The sequence below is a fragment of the Puma concolor genome, chromosome C1, assembly GCF_028749965.1.
Source record: "Puma concolor isolate L17-30 chromosome C1, mPumCon1.1.hap2, whole genome shotgun sequence".
Classification (NCBI taxonomy): Eukaryota; Metazoa; Chordata; class Mammalia; order Carnivora; family Felidae; genus Puma; species Puma concolor.
In genome coordinates this window covers 151,650,624-151,670,107 of record NC_141674.1, presented here as the reverse complement: position 1 = coordinate 151,670,107, position 19,484 = coordinate 151,650,624, and the positions used below count along the sequence as shown (strand labels likewise).

The 19,484-nt window shown below is 34.6% G+C and overlaps 1 protein-coding gene across 5 annotated transcripts in view; it reads right to left on the bottom strand.

The window, feature by feature from the left end:
- The window catches only part of TANK (TRAF family member associated NFKB activator), a 95,258-nt gene that overhangs the window by 28,640 nt on the left and 47,134 nt on the right, over positions 1-19,484 (bottom strand). For 3 of the 5 annotated variants that reach the window (XM_025912452.2, XM_025912451.2, XM_025912450.2), the window contains exons 3-4: positions 5,308-5,416; positions 4,091-4,209 (exon numbers count right to left, since the gene is read on the bottom strand). In XM_025912452.2, coding sequence (XP_025768237.1) covers positions 4,091-4,209; positions 5,308-5,416 — 228 coding nt within the window. Of the gene's footprint in view, positions 1-4,090; positions 4,210-5,307; positions 5,417-7,250; positions 7,338-8,548; positions 8,642-19,484 lie in introns of those variants that run through there. The other 2 variants (XM_086718745.1, XM_086718744.1) reach the window with 2 other exon arrangements.

The following is a 19,484-nucleotide window of genomic DNA, read 5'->3' as shown; positions in this document are numbered from 1 at the left end:
TTCTCAAATAAAATTTTCTAAAAGGGCTTTTTTCCCCTCAAATACCCTTTTCCTCTGCTTTTTGTCTCATTTTCCAGGGCAGCCTGGCATTATGGCATTATTTCCTCAAAGTAAGAAAGTAAGAGATCCAAGAGAAGAGAGCAACAAGAAAGCCACATCATTTGCCATAATGCCATAATGTCATTTGTTGCTGTCAAATATCCTAACCAAATCCTGAACAAAATAAATAGTCAAAAGAAAACAAATCCTCAAACAACTCACCAAACAGAAGGAGGAAAGGACTGTGAGCGGTTAGCAGTAGCTTCCTTGTGTTATTGGTTCAAAGCATTTCTATTAACTTATTCTTTACAGAGGCTAGGCCAACTGATTGGGAACGTGATTTCTAGAAATTGTTTAGTTTTTAAAAAGACTAATTACATAAAATTATATTGGAAACAGAAAAAAAGTGAACTGTACCATTCTCTTAGCCATTTGTACATGCTGCCTTTCAGTTTCTACACGTACATGCACACTTTTACAAAGCTGCAACTGACAACCAATATGCAATTTTTCATTTTGGAAAAACCCTGATACATCCAAAATCAAACAAAATTCTTTAGGAAAGGATTTCACTTGTATTAACTAAAACTGAATTGAGTTCCAACTGCTTAATTGGCCAGTATTTTTCTAAATGAGGCCTATTTTTTTACAATATACAGCCAGCTCTCAAATATTCAATAAATCCAATTCCTTCCTTCTTTTGGAATATAGTTCTTCCTTTTAATCTGTTGCATATTTAGTGCGCATTAGCACTTTGACTCTAGATAAAGATGAGAAACTGGAAATATAAGAGTTAATTTTATTTTTATTAAATAGTTACAGTATAAGAAGACTGAGTTGATGAGCTATTCCAAGTATTAAATATGTGGCTGTCACATAAATGTTTCCCCTATTAGTAAAGATCATTAAGAGAACTCACTAGATTTATATTTCTCACTTTATTTTTTCCTCTATTGTCTGTTTACAAATAAAGTTACAATTGTGCAACATTATTAATTCTTTGGAAATAAGCCATCTCTGACATAATTTCTATTACTTACACTTAATGTAAGCCAGATATCCAGATAGTATATATTTTATAGACAAAAGACATCTTATAAAAATAAAACGAATGTAATTTAAAAAATAATTCAGAGGAAGGTTCCCACTGAACACTTACTGACTGAAAAATAAACCCTAAACCTTCCATAAACAATGACAAATTACCCAAATATAAAATAAATTAAATTACTAACATATCTAAGAGCCTTTTACACCATCCTGTTTGTTCTAACCAAGATTAATATTTTCAAAAATGCCTTCTGTATATTTTGAACTAGAGATATTTTATTACCTTCAAAGAAATGTTATAACTGGAATATATGTAGGAATTTTGATTAAAAATTGATGGTAAATAATCACATTTCAAAGTCTTCAAAACAAGGGGCACCTGGGTGGCTCAGTTGGTTAAGCAACCAACTTTGGCTCAGGTCATGATCTTGTAGTTCCTGAGTTCAAGCCCTGCACCAGGCTCTGTGCTGGCAGCTCAGAGCCCGGAGCCTGCTTTAGATGCTGTGTCTCCCTTTCTCTCTGCCCCTTCCCTGCTCACACTGTATCTCTCTCAAAAATAAATACTAAAAAAAAAATTTTTAAGTAAAAAAAAGAAGTCCCCAAAACATGAAAATGGAATGTAAATATTGTTTACTTCAGCACTAAGTTTATGTGCTGCCATTTCACAGTAATTCAATTATTTTATAATGCACTATAATAGACCCAATCATAAAATTCTATTTCAGAAGTCAGAATCACTGTTTCTGAATTTTGTCTTTTGCAAAATAAACTGAAACATATTCCAGTGCAAGAGTGTCTTGTGTTTATCAGCATTTTTAATTTTTTTTTTTTCAACGTTTTTATTTATTTTTGGGACAGAGAGAGACAGAGCATGAACGGGGGAGAGGCAGAGAGAGAGGGAGACACAGAATCGGAAACAGGCTCCAGGCTCTGAGCCATCAGCCCAGAGCCTGACGCGGGGCTCGAACTCACGGACCGCGAGATCGTGACCTGGCTGAAGTCGGACGCCCAACCGACTGCGCCACCCAGGCGCCCCTATCAGCATTTTTAGATAAATGGAAATTGGAGTGAGGGTGAAGAGAGCTGAATGATTCAAATAAAAAAACAAGATTGATTTTTAAAAAATGAAAGGGGAGATACATTAGAGAACTTCTCATTCTATTTTTTATATATATTTATATATATATATTTTATATAATTTTATATATAGGAAAGTATTTAAACTGGGTTTCTCATATTTCATGTTAAATAAAAACAAATTACAACAGTCTTAGTTATGGGATCGATAAATGAATAACCTTGGCACACAAAGCTAAAATCTTCTACCATATTTAGAAGAAAAGAAATAAATATAGCATTCTTGACTTAATTGGTCTTGTGGATGTTAAGAGTCCTCATTAGTTAGGAAATCTTATTTTATTGAAAAGCTATTTCATCCTTCTAAAACCTAACTCATTAAAAAATTCCTTTTTAAACACACATTTCAAGGATTCATAAAAACATGGAAAATAATATACATCTATGTATCTAGTACCCTGATTTAACAAGTGTTAACATTTCACTTCAGTAGTTTTCTTTAAAAAAAGAAAAGTTATAGATACAACTGATCTTTTATTTTATTCCCTTCCCAGAATCAGAGACTCTTCTCTCCCCACCTATGGAGGTGATCATTTTTCTAAGAAAGTTGTGGAACGTTCTTGTCCATGTTTTTATACTTTTACTACATACTTGTGTGTTTAGAAACATAATATTTTATATCTGAAAAAATTTACATAAGTCATTCCCATTTTATCATTTTGTAATTTCCACTTTTTGTTCAATACTGTTTCTGAAATCTAGGCATACTAATATATAAATGTTTGGTTAATTTTAATTTTTCTAAAGTGTTTCCTGTAAAGGTGTACTGTTCTGCCACTGATGGATGTTTAATTTGTTTCTAACCAACATCCTTATACATGTCTCCTTGCAGAGATATGGAACATTCCTTCTTATATTGTTTCAGTGAAGACTTTTGCCGAACTGGTTAGGTGGATTTTTAAAAAAATTAAGCACAGGAAATTTAAGAACAAACTAGAATGTTATTTTCTAATCCAGAATCATCTGTGCCTTACTACCTACCTTAGTTAAATGTTTTATTTCTTTGTGATATAGAAAAGAGAATACTAGGAAACATGGGGGCACCTGGGTGGCGCAGTCGGTTAAGCGTCCGACTTCAGCCAGGTCACGATCTCGCGGTCCGTGAGTTCGAGCCCCGCGTCAGGCTCTGGGCTGATGGCTCGGAGCCTGGAGCCTGTTTCCGATTCTGTGTCTCCCTCTCTCTCTGCCCCTCCCCCGTTCATGCTCTGTCTCTCTCTGTCCCAAAAATAAATAAACGTTGAAAAAAAAAAATTAAAAAAAAAAAAAAAAAATACTAGGAAACATGAACCCTAAGCCTTTATTTTACCTGGAAATAGTGCTTCTATTTGAAATATGTAAGTCATTTGTTTGTGTACATCTACAATTTGTTTAGAATTCCAGTGGTGGATCTACCGCAGGAGAACAAAACAAAGAAGCACATGTGTTATGTGTCAGCATTTGAATGTTGCTTTTTGAAGCAATGGTAGGAGTGAAAAAAATCTCCTCCACCTTCTCCCTTGCTCTCGCCCACCCAAATTCGATAGAATACTGACTGAATAATTCAGTAAGTCTGTGGAACCCAATTTCTCATCTCTTATTTTCTTAAAAAAATTTTTTTTTCAATGTTTATTTTTGACAGAGAGAGAGAGAAAGAGAGAGACCAAGCACAAGTGGGAGAGGGGCAGAGAGAGAAGGAGACATAAAATCTAATAATGAAAGCAGGCTCCCAGCTCTGAGCTGTCAGCACAGAGCCCGATGCGGGGTCTGAACCCACGAACCGCGAGATCATGACCCGCGCAAAAGTTGGGCGCTCAACAGACTGAGCCACCCAGGCATCCCATCACTTCTTATTTCCTTTAGGGAATAAACCAGCAGTGCAGTCTACCTTTAACTCTTTTTCTCTTGGTATTCCTGATTTTACTTTATCATGTGGCTGATCAAGAGGCAAATTATTCTTTCTTGCTTCACTGTCTTCAAGCAGAGGAACATAGCCAAAACTGTTATCTGCAAGACAAAAACCTCTTGGATATAAGTAGGATATCCCTGTTTTTGGTACCAGCTGAAAAAATAAAAACAAATCAGAAACCTAATTTTAAAGAAATTTTAAACTATGAGTTTCAGAAATTCTTAAGATAAAACTTACCTTGACAACTTAAATTTGCCCATTTAGATTTTTTTCCATTCCCACAAAACTACACTCCCCAAATCAGTGGTATAAAAACTATGTAGAATTTAGAAAACTAGAAGCTCTTTGAGGCCTACCATCAACAATAGCAGTGAAACTTGTAATAAGCAGTATTTTCAGGTGTGCACTTCTTGTTTAAGACAATCATTTGCATAACTACTCCATACTTATTATAGGAAAATTAGAAAATGCAGACATACCAAAAATAAATAAATAAATAAAAGCTGCTCACAACCTTTATGACCTGTGAATTATTCCTGTCAAAATTTTAGTTTATATTTTATCACAGTTTTTCTTTTCCAATACATATAAATTCATACAAGAATCTTTTTTGTTGCACACAAAAAATAAAATTATATATATATATGTGTGTATATATATATATATATATATATAAAATCTTGTTTTGTTCTTTCCTATATATAATGAACATGTCTCATGTTAGTAAGTTAACATCTATTATCATCGCTTTTTCTACACAGCTGATGATTATATGAAAGACTATAATTTAACTGTTGAACATTTCATTGTATCTGATTTTTCATTATTAGAAGTTATACTGTGATAAGCATCCTTACATACGTATCTTTGAGTATTTGAATAAACATTTTCTTATGGCATATGGTTAGGACTTGAATTTTTTGTTTAAAAGGCACAGACATTTAAGAAAGCTTTCACTACTTAGTGGCAAATTGCCCTCTAAGAAGTTTTATCAACACAGAGTTCTACAAGAATGTTCATTTTCCCACACCCTGGCAAGTACTCATTTCGTAAATGAAAACATGTAACTGCACCGCAATCATTAAAATATCAGAACTACTGAGAAACAATGGAGAAATAAAATAGAAAAACTTGATTTCCATCTTTCTGTTCTTCAAGAGGTTTAAGAAATGCGTAAAAAATAAATATGAAGATACCTTGACTGGAATTCATAAGAAGTAACTGTGATTTCAGCTTGTCAATAATAGTTTGTTGAAGTGACAGCTGTTCCTGTTGCTCACGTATTCTCTGCTCATAGTTTTCAGTCTGTGGACATAAAAACCATTCAGCCTTATATTTACTGACAGATGTGTGTACATACATCTACTGTCCATTAAGAATTACATATAGATATGGTTTGCCCTATTGCCATTTCTCAGGTAGTGAGCACGTTATTTGTGAGCCAAAAACCAGATCCAACAATACAGTAATAATCATTATAAACATCACTGACATAAAACACTGTAAAATTTAAAAAGTCACTTTAATTAGAGAAATTTCAGTTAATAGTTAAACTCTTGGTCTTTCAGTTAGGATAAAAATTGTAATTTAGAATTCAGTTCTTAATGGCAGCAACAAAAAAAGCATGAATGACAAAATGGATTCATTCTATCATTCTATGCTACTGTATAAAAATACCTGTAACTTAAAAAATGTTAACATGTCACGTCTCTTAAGTAAAAACACTTTTGAATTTATACTTAGGGTATAAAATCACAAAGAAAGTAGCTCTGACTAAAACTCTATGAAAATTAAAGGGATGAGTACAAATTACAAAATTATACTGACCAAAAACTTATTTTCTCAGATTAAGTTTTAAGAAGTCAAGAGAATATGTGCTTAATCCTTACTGGATATCTTAAATATCATAATCTCCCTTATATTTTTAATCCATTCATCTTGCTATTTTATTGCAGTGGCTGTGAAAATTACGCAATGAAAAAAGACAGCAGTTTGCATTAGAGAATACAGATGTTAACAAACCTTCAAGCAAATTTGAAAATGCTACAATTACCAAATTAGTACAAAGTCTTAAAAAATATCACCAACAAATAACAGAGAATTCTTTATCAATTTTTATCACTGGTGCAACAATAAATGACTAAATTGTAAATTCGCTGAATATAAAAGAAGGTCCTAATAATCTTGGAATGTCCTTCAGTACATACTAAGTATTTGATTTGGAATTTTTTTTTAATTCAGAGTTCAAAATTAATGAAATTATTCTTTTCAGAGACCAGTAAGCTTAAAGTTCTTTATAAATTATATAGCGGTTCCTAGATTCCCAAAATACATTAGCTTAGGAAATTACAGCAAAATACCACATTTTGCCAAACAAAAGGTGAAATTCTATAAGTAATACACTTCAAAGAAGAGTAACTGACAGAGCTGATAAGTAACTTAAGTGGTTCATTTTCTTTGCATGTTGCCTGAGGGTAGTGTTACAGGACTTGATACTCCCATTAAACTTTGCAAAGTAACTTTTACATAGGAGATATTTAGTACATGCTTGTTGAAAAAAAAATAATGGAAATAAAGAATCCAAGTTAAAAAAAAAAAGGAATCCAAACTTTATTATTGCAAATAGAAGAACGTATCTTGTTAATCCATATGGGTCACATATCCTACGATTATGAGTCTCAGAACTAAACCTTAAATACCAAAATCCAGTCTAGGGCCATGCCTCTCAGGACAAGACATCTCTTTCCTAGATAAATTTATACCCAAGTCCCTAGAAAGAGTGAGTTGGCTGACTGAAAGGAGGATTTAAATGTCTATAGCAAATTCTGTAATACCTAAATTTACCTGGGCTGCACAGAGCTACCAGGATGAGGAATCAGCAAACATGCTGATGTTACTTCCTCACTATCTACTTCTGTGTATTTACGGCTTTTTCCAAAGAACTCAAATCTCTTCATAAATACTAACCAATAATTGCCCATTCTTTCATCACTATGTTTTGATAGGTAAAAATATTCTATTATCCAGACACTAAGTAACCAGTATAAAAAACTTAGCAAGTTAGAGATAGGCCCAGAATGAGTGTGTAAGTGATTCAAACTTCAGCCTATTCTTTTTCTACTATATATTTTTTCCCCACCTGCATGGAAAACCAAAGGACTCGTATTTTCTTTTGGAACCAAGTCAGAAGGTTCTGCCAGGTAATATTCATCTTTTATCTCTGGCTTAAAAACATACTTTAGCATACCTGCATATAAAATATTATAATAAACGAATAATGCTGAAAATGTAGTCACTGGATGGGAAAAATCAACAACTCTTTCAAGTTAAAGTTTTGAACTATTTCTTAAACCACTTAATAAAGTACTTTGTAAACTCAAGCAAATTCTGTAATAAATTAAAAACTGATATTCTGGAAATACAGCGGGGGAAAAGAAGAGCAATGGCCCTTGTTCTCTTACTGCTTTTTCCACATACTTAAAGCAATTGTAGTATTCTAGTCTCATTATCTATACTTCTGATTTCACTTTAGACTATGATCTCTTCAAGAGCAGAGACTATTTTCTTCTGGTATCTCTAGAGTATAGCAGAGTGGCACATTTTGAGATGCTAAGTATTAGTTGAATAAATAGACTTTAAGTTGTTAATTAAGTTGTTAATTATCAGAGAAATAGACTTCAGAAATAACTTAAGAAGCTACCTGAAAGAATGGAGAAAGGCTTTGCTTATATTTTATAAGGGAAACAGGAAAAATAGGAGACAGGTCACTAGGTGAGTAAGAGAAAAGGAAATTAAGTTTGAGAAAATGGGTGCAAAAGATAGGCAATGTCTGAAGATCTTTTCTTTCTCTTTTTTTGGGGGGGGGGGGGCGGGGGGAAGAAAAAGGGAAGCTTTTACCGTCAGAAAAAAAGGTACCATTTCAAGAAAAGAAAATACATACTCAGAAAATAGTATAAAGATTTTGACCACAAGGCTATAAGATGGAGAGTCCACAAGAAGATATTGATTCAAATTCAGAAATAACCAGTAGAATTCAGTTTATTTGTTATATTTGGAAACTGAAACAAGAAGGTTTCTTTCCTTTTTATTAAATGCTTTTTGTTCACTGAACAGATCTGAATAAACTTATAACCTGAAAAGTCCTTTTAAAAGGTCAGATAATTGTTGCACTGTCACAGTATTTTTTAAAAAACAACACAATTACAAACCAAGTACATTCCAGCCCAATCAAAGATCCCACAAAACAGAAAAATCACTAACAACCACATTGAAAATGTACAACAGCAATGTCTTGTCAACACGTCTGTACAGAGCACAGACATGACAGCTAAAACAGACAGAAGAGAAGATGCTTTTGACAGCCAGTGTGTGTGAATGATTCTTTGAGTCAGATGGCAGCAACAAGTTACCAACTAGGAGATCTGCATGACAACTAACCATCCATCTGTATCAAACACCATCTGGCCAAGATGACTCTGGCTTCTGTGTATTTGACACTCCTTCCAATTCCAAAGACTAGCAAAACAAGTGGTCTACCAGTATCTGAAAGAGGTAAACAGGTACTTAGGTATTTGTGCCATAATGCACTTGTATTCTTTCTTAGTGTTCAAAAGCAAAGCTGAAAACAATGCTGATCAAGTATGGTATACATTTTAAATTTATTAAAAATGGTTGTCCATACATGCCTTCCTTGATTATCATAAACAAAGCAAAAAGATTATCTTTAGAACTGTCCCTTTATCCCGGGAAATTTCAATCCACCTTTAAAGCTAAGGCAGCATATTCTCTATAATTTTGGATATACAGCTGCTCAAGTTTTCATGTGTTTTATAAATATTAAAAGAGTTCTATAAATTGTTTTTTTCCCTATTGCTGACACTGAAAATTCTCATTTTTTAAATATCTTTCAAAGCACTTATTTCCTAGATGAGGGAAAAAAAGTTCAAGTACCCTTACGTCATTGATGATACTTGCTAAGGGTCAAACATTATCTCTTTTCATCCTTAAAAACTAATCTCAATATTCTGAAAAATACCACTGTTTTCCTCCAGGTATAAGAAGAATAGGAATTTAATAAATTGAATGGATTAAAAAAGAAAAAGAATCTCAATGTAAAAATCTTTCAGACTGTTCCAAGATTAACAGAGAGAACAAAAGCTTTGTAGAACGCTACCACAAATGTTCTCAATACGGAAGCTCCACAGTTCTTGAAGGAAGACAATTAAATAATAACTGTCTCAATACACAGCACTTTGATCACAAACTGTTCTATCTTGAAACTCTGGTAAACTAAACATCAACTTCAAGTTAAAAAAAAAAAAAGATTGTATAAGATTAGCAACTCAGAGATCCTATTTATACAGCCTATTCTTCAACCATTCTCTGCTATATTTTCTTATTATAACTAGGTTATAAACCCTGCCCTCCCCCATCCTCCTGGCATCAAGTCTTACCTAGACCTGCAATCTGACAGACCAAATTATCAATGTGAATTATCTACTACTCAGTGCTGCCACCAATTTCTCAGCATGCCAAATGGTAAACTATGACAAGCTATTTTTATTTTGCAATCTTGTGTTTTGGTTCTGATTACTTATTAGCCTTTTTGAGGTTTGGTTTCTCTCTTCCTGAAATGAAAATGGTATTTACTTGAAGGACTGAAGAAAATGACATGTATAAATTATGTGGTACATACTAAGCTCTTTGCAAATGTTAGTTCTTTCTTTTAATAATGAGCAAGGTATCTACATAATACCTGTTACCATAGCATGTAGCTCTATTACCCCTGAACATGGACAATTTGTCACCAGACTTACCACACAACTTCCCCATGCTCTAAGCCAGTTTTCTCAGTCTTTCTTCTAGTTCATTGTAACCCAGGATTCAGAAGTTTCTTTTTGAGAAAGCAGTATGGTACCTCCATTGAATCAAAAACATTCTGTCAAGCAAAAAAACTAAGAGCCCTGGTTGTTCAAAGTTTACAAAGAGAAAAAATAGTCAAAAATGATTACGGAACCATTAATGGCTGTAAAAATTACAAAAGTGGCACATTTGTTGAGAAAATGCACAAAACAACAAAATGTCTACTATCACTACCACCACAAAACCCCACATGTACAAGGTAAAGAGTAAGTCTTTCCCTTTACTATGCCTTTCATTCCTCCTCAGAGGTAACTACTGATACTTTGGTCTATATCCTTTGGGAACTTCTGTGCACATGTATATGTATTCTACTTCTTAAAAACTGTGAACTGTTCCGCAATCAAAATTTTCAACAATACACGATCATCATATGATCATTTCACCGAATACTTACTATGCACCAAAATCAGAGACCTTTATTTCATTTTAGCTGTTAAACTGACTAATCTTCTGAGGCAGTTATTTCCTACATTTTACAGGTGAGAAAACTGAAGCACAAAGAGGTACAAAAAAACCTGGCCAAAGTTTCTTAGTAGGCAGTGGAGCTGGGATTTTAATCCAGGTTTTGTTTTGCCTGACCACCAAAGCCCAAGACCCTAAATAACCACCATGGCAGATCACGTGAGTATATTTAGCAAGGTATATTCTAGTATATTGTGCTAGTATATTCTAGCAAGGTCCTCTTTTTGCTATATAGGCTCCCCTTAAGCAATATCATTCCAAGTGGCAGGTTATACTCCAGACTCTCAAATATCTCCTTCTAGCCCAGACTTCTCTGGGACTTCTAGGTCTCTCTTCTAGATCTATGTGGCCAAGTGCTGCCGGGAAAGCATTTTAAATTTTACATATTCAAAACTGACGATCTTTTCCCTCCAACATCTCCTTCTCCCTCCTACCACCCCAGCCCCTGCGAAAATCAGGTCCTTTGCATTCCTTCTTTCAGTACAGGGCACCACTATCCATCTGGAAAGCTATAACCATCCTTGACATCTACTTGTTCTATAGCCAATCCATTACCAAGTGTCAATTTTAATACTGAATATCTCTCAAATTTGTCCACTTTTTTATCTTCAATGTAGCCATCACCATTCAAGCCATCACATCTTTAATAGACTACTGCAATAGACTTACTGCTCTCCCTAAGTGTAGCAGCCAATCCACTGTCTAAACTGTAGCCATTATGTATTTTGCAAAATGCAAATATAATCATAACACCCACTGGGTTCTCTCACCCTTCCCTCATAAATGTCTTAAATGGTTTCCTACTGTTTTCAAAATAAAGAATCAAAAATCCTCAACATGGCCTCTAAAGAGCCTACATAGTTTTGCCCCTGATTCTTATTGCACTTTTCTCTTATACTTTCAATTCTTCAGGCCAATGAGTCATTGTAACACAGTTTGTTTACTTGGAAAGTACCTCAAACCTGTCCTTTCAAAAATCACTTCATAAATATTATCTTCTCTGATCTCCTAGATTAGGTCAACTCCCTAACAGATGTTCTTTCAACAGTTTACTTTTCTTCCTAATACTTACCAGAGTTTGAAATTTCACATTTATTTAAAAATAATTTTTAAAATGTTTAGTTATTTTTGAGAGAGAGAGAGAGAGAGAGAGAGAGAGAGAGAGAGAGAAGGGGGAGGGCAGAGAGAGAGAGAGGGAGACACAGAATGTGATGCAGGCTCCAGGCTCTGAGCTGTTGGCACAGACCCCGAGGCAGGGCTCGAACCCACAAACTGCAGTATTATGACCTGACTGAAGTCGGCTGCTTAGCCAACTGAGCCACCCAGGCACCACGAAAATTCACATTTATGAGATTATTTGACTAGTCTATTCTTTACTAGATGTGCCACCATTCCACGAAGCAGACAGCATGTATGCTTATCATGGTGGGCCCAGTACTTAGAACAGTTCCTGACACAATATACTGAGTAGGTGCTCACAGTATCTTTGAATGGATATCATAATTTAAACATTCCTAATTATTAACATAACTTCTTGAACTTCTACCTTAGCATGCCTGTCTAGAAGTTTTGACAGAACGTATTTCTGGAAATAAAAACCTGGAACAAAGGATACAAATATTTTAAATTTTGATAGGTAGAAAATGAGTCTATGGCAACGTACTGACGATGTACAATAGAAGAAATAAAACTTCAGTCAGAAACAGCAGAAGCACCTTTATTCTAATACCAGTAGCTTCTGTAGAAAGAAAGAAGAGTAAATTGCTCCATTTCCACTGACACTTTACACAGAGATTTTGGGGAACAAAGAAAGGAAAAAAAGAAGGGTGGTAAACAATGAGGCCATTCACATCTTAAGTGAAAATAAAGGATTTTTAAATAAAGTACTACCTATAATAAAGGCACATTATGCTTTAGTAAACATAGTCTACCAGCTTTTACAGGTAACATAAGTCTGACACTTTACATTTCAGATGGGTCAAGACTAGCTCTAGAATAAAGCAATCTGACAACACAGTCCTTAATGGTTTAACATTGTTGGAAAAATGTTTGGCTCTATAATTTATGACAAAAAGTCATATTTAGTCTTATTTGAGGTCTTCATCATAGACTCACTGGTTAGTTAGTGAGGATCTTTACTTAGCAAACAGTATGGTTTTGAGTATTCTGTAACCTTCACCTTTCTTAGCAGTACAAAGAAAGGAAATTTTGTTTGTAAGCACCTGAACTATCTTATAATTAAGGAGATTTTTACCTTCCCACATAAGACATTGTTGATTTTTCACTTTTAACCAAGAACTTGCAAGAAAAGACAAATACATTTTTTTCCACATTTCTCTTTCAACAAAGGAGATTTATATTTTCTTTTTACATAATGCAAAGATCTTGGGAAAAGCAGGAGACCTGCTCTAGGAAGTTTTCTGAAACTTAATCATTTATGAATACTGTAATCTGATTTTTAAATGGCAATCAGTTTTAAAATTTTCAGATTTTTAAATTACTTATTACTGATACTTCTCTTGGAAAGATGGTCAAATAAGCAATAGAGGGTACTTAAGTCTTTATTAAATATATTTGGTTTCTTCCACAGAACAGTGGCAGAAATGGATCAGAAGCAACTTGGTATAAGTAATACAGCTGATTAAATATTTAAGTCCACATTATAGACTCTTGTGATATTTGAAACCTTGCCTAGTTAGTCAAAATGTGTGGCAAAGACTGCTAGTTATTCCCCCATATACATTCTCGGTTTTTCTTTTAGTAATATAGACTTTTACCTGTGCACATGGTCATCCAGCTAGAGAATACATTTACTAGCCATATGACCATATGACTAAGTTCTGGCTAACAGGATGTGAACAGAAGTGACCTGTACAAATTTTGGACCACATTATTAAAAGACAGCTGTCTGCTTTTCACTGCTTCTTTCTGTTCTCACTGGCAGGGAAATGTTAACAAGTAGAATGGCCGCTGTGATTCCAGAGGGGGAAACCGTATTTTAAGGATGGTAGAGCTGCCCCACTATCCCTGGCTACGCTGGACTGTTGCACGAGAGGACAAACTTTTATCTTATTTAAACACAGTACTTCCTGGTCTCTTGAATTAGTTACCCTGTACAGTAACTGATTCAAGGACCAAGCCAACTCTACCACTGTTCTATTTAATAGTTTCTTCTCTTATTCTGTAAGCATATTAAAAGTTGCCCATGTTAGGGGCTACTATGATTAAAACATCACTCTACTTTGGAAAAAATCAGAAGACCTCTTAGCATGGGTACATATGAATGCTTATACAGGCAACAAACAGAAGAAGCAATATCAGATTGTGAACCCTTTAAGTGTATGATCTGTTTTACTTATCTTGTAATCCCTAGCATTTATTATGTACCTGACACATCATAAATTGTAGAATGAATGAAAGAAATACGAACAGTAAGCCTTATACTCCCCAGCTTCTTTTCGTAAGAGATGTATAAAACACAAAGTAAGGATTTATCCAAGAAAATAGGAAGCCAAATTAGATTATTCACAGTAATGGGAAGAACACTTTGAGTACCTGGAATGGGCTGTGATTTGCTAGGTTAGTAAAATAAATGTGGCCTCTGGATTCAGATAAACCTAGTTTCAGTACACATTCTGCCACTTTGCATAAAAAAATTAACTTATTTCTGAGTCTCAATTTCTTCATTTGAAAATGGGCTAACAATGCTTAATTTTGCAGAGCTAGGGGGATTTACATACAAAGTTATTTGATACTTGTAAAATTTATGGTCAAATCACAGTTCTACCACCTTTATTACTCATTAGATGTGTGGTTGTGGGCAAGCTACTTCACCTCTCTGCACTTTCTTTTCCTCATCTGAAAAAATGAAAATAATACTTCCTCACCAGATTTGTATAATGATTAAATTAGATGACTGTATAAAGCACTCTGGTAAACATAGCTTTGATAAATCTTAGTGATGATGATGGTGAAGATAAAGACATTTTTGAAAAATTTTAACCTTTTTCAGATCAGCACCATTCCATTTAAAAAAATATGATTCACATGTTCTGGAAGAATATATATCACATTACTAACAATGCTTACCCTTGGAGAGTAAGGGAAAAGACAATCACTTTACGTTCTGTATATCCTGAATTACTTGCATTTTTTTCAATAAGCATGTGCTGCTTTTGTAATTTCAGCCAGCAATATTTTAAAAATCACTGACTTGCCCTTATTTGTCTTTGTTTCCTTCATTAATTTGTAATAGTTGGATGTCTTTGCTTGACCGAATACTTTTTTTTTTTTTTGACCGAATGCTCTTAAATGGATGTAGCACACTGACTTCTTAAAGAGGAGTCTTTAAAATTTTATTATTTTTTAATGTAAGAGACAGAGAGGGAGAGAGAGCGCACATGCATGAGCAGGGGAGAGGGAGAGAGAGAATCTTAAGCAGGGTCCACACTCAGCATGGAGCCTGATGTGGGGTTTGATCCCACGACTTTGCGATCATGATCTGGGCCAAACTCAAGAGTCAGATGCTCAACCAATGGAGCCACCTAGGCCCCGAGAAGAGCCCTAAAGTGTACTTCTTCACAGAAACACTATGAGAAAAACTGGCTTGGAGTATGGACAACTAAGTGGTAAAAGGCTGGTGAGTTTGTATAGATGAATAGCATAGCAATAAAACATATCTAGTAAGAGAATCTAGGCCACACCAATTCTTTTCTTTTTTTGCAACAGATTTTTTAAAGTTGTGGTAAAATATATATGTACAATTTGCCATTTTAACTATTTTTCAGTGTACAGTTCTGTGACATTAAGTAACACTCACAATGTGGTGTAATCATCACCACAAACTATTTCCAGAACTTTTTCATCTTCCTCAACTGAAACTCTGTACCTTTTAAACACTAATTCCCCATTCCCTTCCCTCAGCTTCTAGGAACCACCCTACTACTTTCTATCTCTATAATCTGACTAGGTAACTCATGTAAGTAGAATCATACATAAACATGTCCTTTTGTGACTAGCTTATTTCACTTAGCATATCTTCAAGGTTAACTCATGTTATACTATGTGTCAGAATTTCCTTCTTTTTAAAGGCTGAATAAATTCCATTATATGTATATACTGCATTTTGTTTATCCATTCATCCATCCATGGACATCTGGGTTGCTTCCACCTTCTGGCTTACAAAGATTGCTATGAACATGGATCTTAGGATGTACAAATATCCCTTTGAGTCCCTGTTTTCAATTCTTTGGGGTACATAGCCAGAAGTGGAACTACTAGGTCATATGGTAATCCTATGTTTATTTTTTTGAGGAAATACTATACATTTCCCACAGTGGTTACACCATTTTACATTCCCATCAGCAATGTATAAGAATTCTAACTTCTCCACATCTTTGAAGGAAGTTGGGTATGAAGTTGTATCTCATTGTGGTTTTGATTTGCATTTCCCTAACTGCTAATGATGTTGAGGATCACTTCATGTGCTTATAGGTCATTTTATAATTTCTTTGGAGAATGTCTATTCATATCCTTGCTTACTTTTTATTCAGATTATTTTGTTATTGTTGTTGTTCAGTTGTAGGAGTTCTTTATATATTCTAGATATCGACTCCTTATCAGATATACAATTTGCAAATACTTTATTTTTTTAATGTTTATTCATTTTTTTTTTTTTTTTTTTGAGAGCGAGCGAGCAAGTGCTAGTGGGGGAGGCGCAGAGAGCGAGGGAGACACAGAATCTGAAGCAGGCTCCAGGCTCTGTGCTGTCAGCACACAGCCTGATGCAGGGCCTGAACCCATGAACTGTGGGATCTTGACCAGAGCCAAAGTTGGATGCTTAACTGACTGAGCCATCCAAGCACGCCTGTTCTCTCACCTTCCTTGGGTTGCCTTTTCACTCTGTTGATAGTATCCTTTGATACACAAAAGTTTCAATTTTGATGAAGTTCAAGTTACCTAATTTCCTTCTGTTGCCTGATCTTTTGGGGTCATATCTAAGAAATCACTGCCAAATTCAATGTTATGAAGCTTTCCCCCTATGATTTCTTCTAAGAGTTTTATAGTATTAGCTCTTGCACTTAGGTCCTGGTTTGAGATCATTTTTGTATATGGTAAAGGTAAATCCAATCCATGAGCATGGAATTTTCCACCATATGCTGATGTCTTATTTTTCCCAGTAATGTTTTGTAAAAGTCCGTCACCTACTTGGTTAAGTTTATTCCAAAGTATATTATTTACTTTGATGATATTGCAAATGAAGCTTTCTTAATTTTTTTCACACTGTTTAATGTCAATGTATAGAAATGTTATTAATTTTTGTGTGATTTTGTATCCTACAATTTTGCTGAATTCATTAGTTCTAACAGTTTTGGTGAAATCTTTAGAGTTTTCTACATATAAGATTAAGTTGTCTGCAAACAAATAATTTTACTTCTTCCTTTCCAATTTGGATATTGTTTTTCTTGTCTAATAGCTCTGGGTAGTACTGGAAACAGTACTATGTTGAACAAAAGTGGCAAAAGTGGATATCCTTGTCTTATTCCTGATCTTAAAAGCCTTCAGTCTTTTACTATGGATTATTATGTTAGTTGTGGGATTTTCATAAATAGCCTTTATTATGTTGAAATACTTCCTTCTATTCTTGGTTTATTGAGTGTTTTTATCATAAAAGGATGCTGAATTTTGTCAACTGCTTCTTCTGCATCAATTGAAATGATCATGTGGTAACCCCCCTTCATTCTGTTAAAGTGATGTACTATGCTGATTTTGTATGCTGCACCTTTCTTGCATTGCAAGAATAAATCTCACTTGGTCAAGGTGTAAAATCATTTTAATAATGCTGTTGAAGTTGGTTTCCTAGTATTTTGTTGAGGATTTTTATATCAATGTTCTTAAGAAAATTTGTCTGCAGTCTTCTTGCAGTGTCTGTGTATATAGCTTTGGTATGAGGGTAATGCTGGCCTCATAGAGTGCATCAGGAAATGTTCCATCCTGTTCAATTTTTGGAAGAATATGAGAAGGACTGGTGTTAATTCCTCTTTGAATGTTTGGCGGAATTCACTATGAAGCCACTGGGTACTAGGCATTCTTGGGAGCTTTTTAATTACTATTAATCACTACTATTAATCACTTCTTTCTGCTAGCTTTTGATTTAGTTTGTGCTTTCTTGTCTAGTTTCCTATGGTGTAAAGTTAGGTTATTGATTTGAGATCTCTCTTCTAAGGTAAGTATTTACAGTTAAAAACCTTCCTCTTGGCAGAGCTTTCACTGCATCCCATAAATTTTGGTATTTTGTTTTCATTTTCATTGGTCTCAAGATATTTTCTAATTTCCCTTGTGATTTCTTCTTTGACCCACTAGCTGTTTAAGACTGTGCTATTTAATTTCTACATATTTTTAGTTTCCCAGTTTTCCTTCTGTCGTTGACTTCTAGTTTCATTCTATTGTGATTAGAAAAGATGCTTTGTATGATTCCAATCTTTTAGTATTTATTGAGTCTTTTTTAATGGCCCAACATATGGGCTATCCTGGATACTGTTCCATATGAACTTGAGAAAAAATACGAATTCTACTATTGTTGAGTAGGGTATTCTGTGTATGTTCCAACTGGCCTACAATGCTGTTCAAGACCTCATTTTCCTTATTAATCTTCTAATCTGGTTGTTCTATCCATTACTGAAAGTGTTGAAAATAGAGTACTAAAGTCTCTGATGGCTGCTGTAGAGCTATAATTTCTTCTTTTAATACTGTCAATGTTTGTATCATATGTTTTAGAGCTCTGATGATTAGTGCATAATTACTGTATTTTCTTGACAAATTAATAACTTTGCCATTATGAAATGCCCCTCTTTATCTTCTATAAAAATCTCTGATGTAAAGTCTGTTTTGTCTGATGTCAATACAGACACCCTTGTTCTATTTTGGTAACTACTTGCATAGAATCTTCTCTCATCCTTTCATTTTCAACCTATTATGTATGTACTTAAATCTAAAGTGAGGCTTGTAGATAACACACAGTGTTATCTGTGTAGGATAACACAGTGGGATTCCATTTCTTAATCCATTCTGCTAACCCATTTTTAAAAAAATTCATGTATTATTTAATTTACATCCAAGTTAGTTAGCATATGGTGCAACAATGATATTAGGAGTAGATTCCTTAATGCCCCTTACCCATTTAGACCATCCCCCCTCCCACATCCCCTCCAGCAACCCTGTTTGTTCTCTATATTTAAGAATCTTTTATGTTTTGTCCCCCTCCCTGTTTTTGTATTATTTTTGCTTCCCTTCCCTTATGTTCATCTGTTTTGTATCTTAAATTCCTCATATAAGGTCATATATTTGTCTTTCTCTGACTAATTTCACTTAGCATAATACCCTCCAGTTCCAACCATATAGTTGCAAATGGCAAGATTTCATTCTTTTTGACTGCGGCATAATACTCCATTGTGTGTGTGTGTGTGTGTGTGTGTGTGTGTACACATATACCGCATCTTCTTTATCCATTCATCCATCAATGGACATTTGGGCTCTTTCCATACTTTGGTTATTGTCGATAGCACTGCTATAAACATTGGGGTGCATGTGCCCCTTCGAAACAGCATACCTGTGTCCCTTGGATAAATACCTAGTAGTACAATTGCTGGGTTGCAGGGTAGTTCTATTTTTAATTTTTTGAGGAACCTCCATACTGTTTTCCAGAGGGGCTATACCAGTTTGCATTCCCACCAGCAGTGCAAAAGAGATCTTCTTTCTCTGCATCCTTGCCAACATCTGTTGCTGCCTGAGTTGTCAATGTTAGCCATTCTGACAGGTGTGAGATGGTACCTCCTTATAGTTTTGATTTGTATTTCCCTGATGATGAGTGATGTTGAGCATCTCTTCATGAGTCTGTTTGCCATCTGGATGTCTTCTTTGGAGAAGTGTCTATTCATGTCTTTTGCCCATTTCTTCACTGGATTGTTTTTTTGGGGTGCTGAGTTTGATA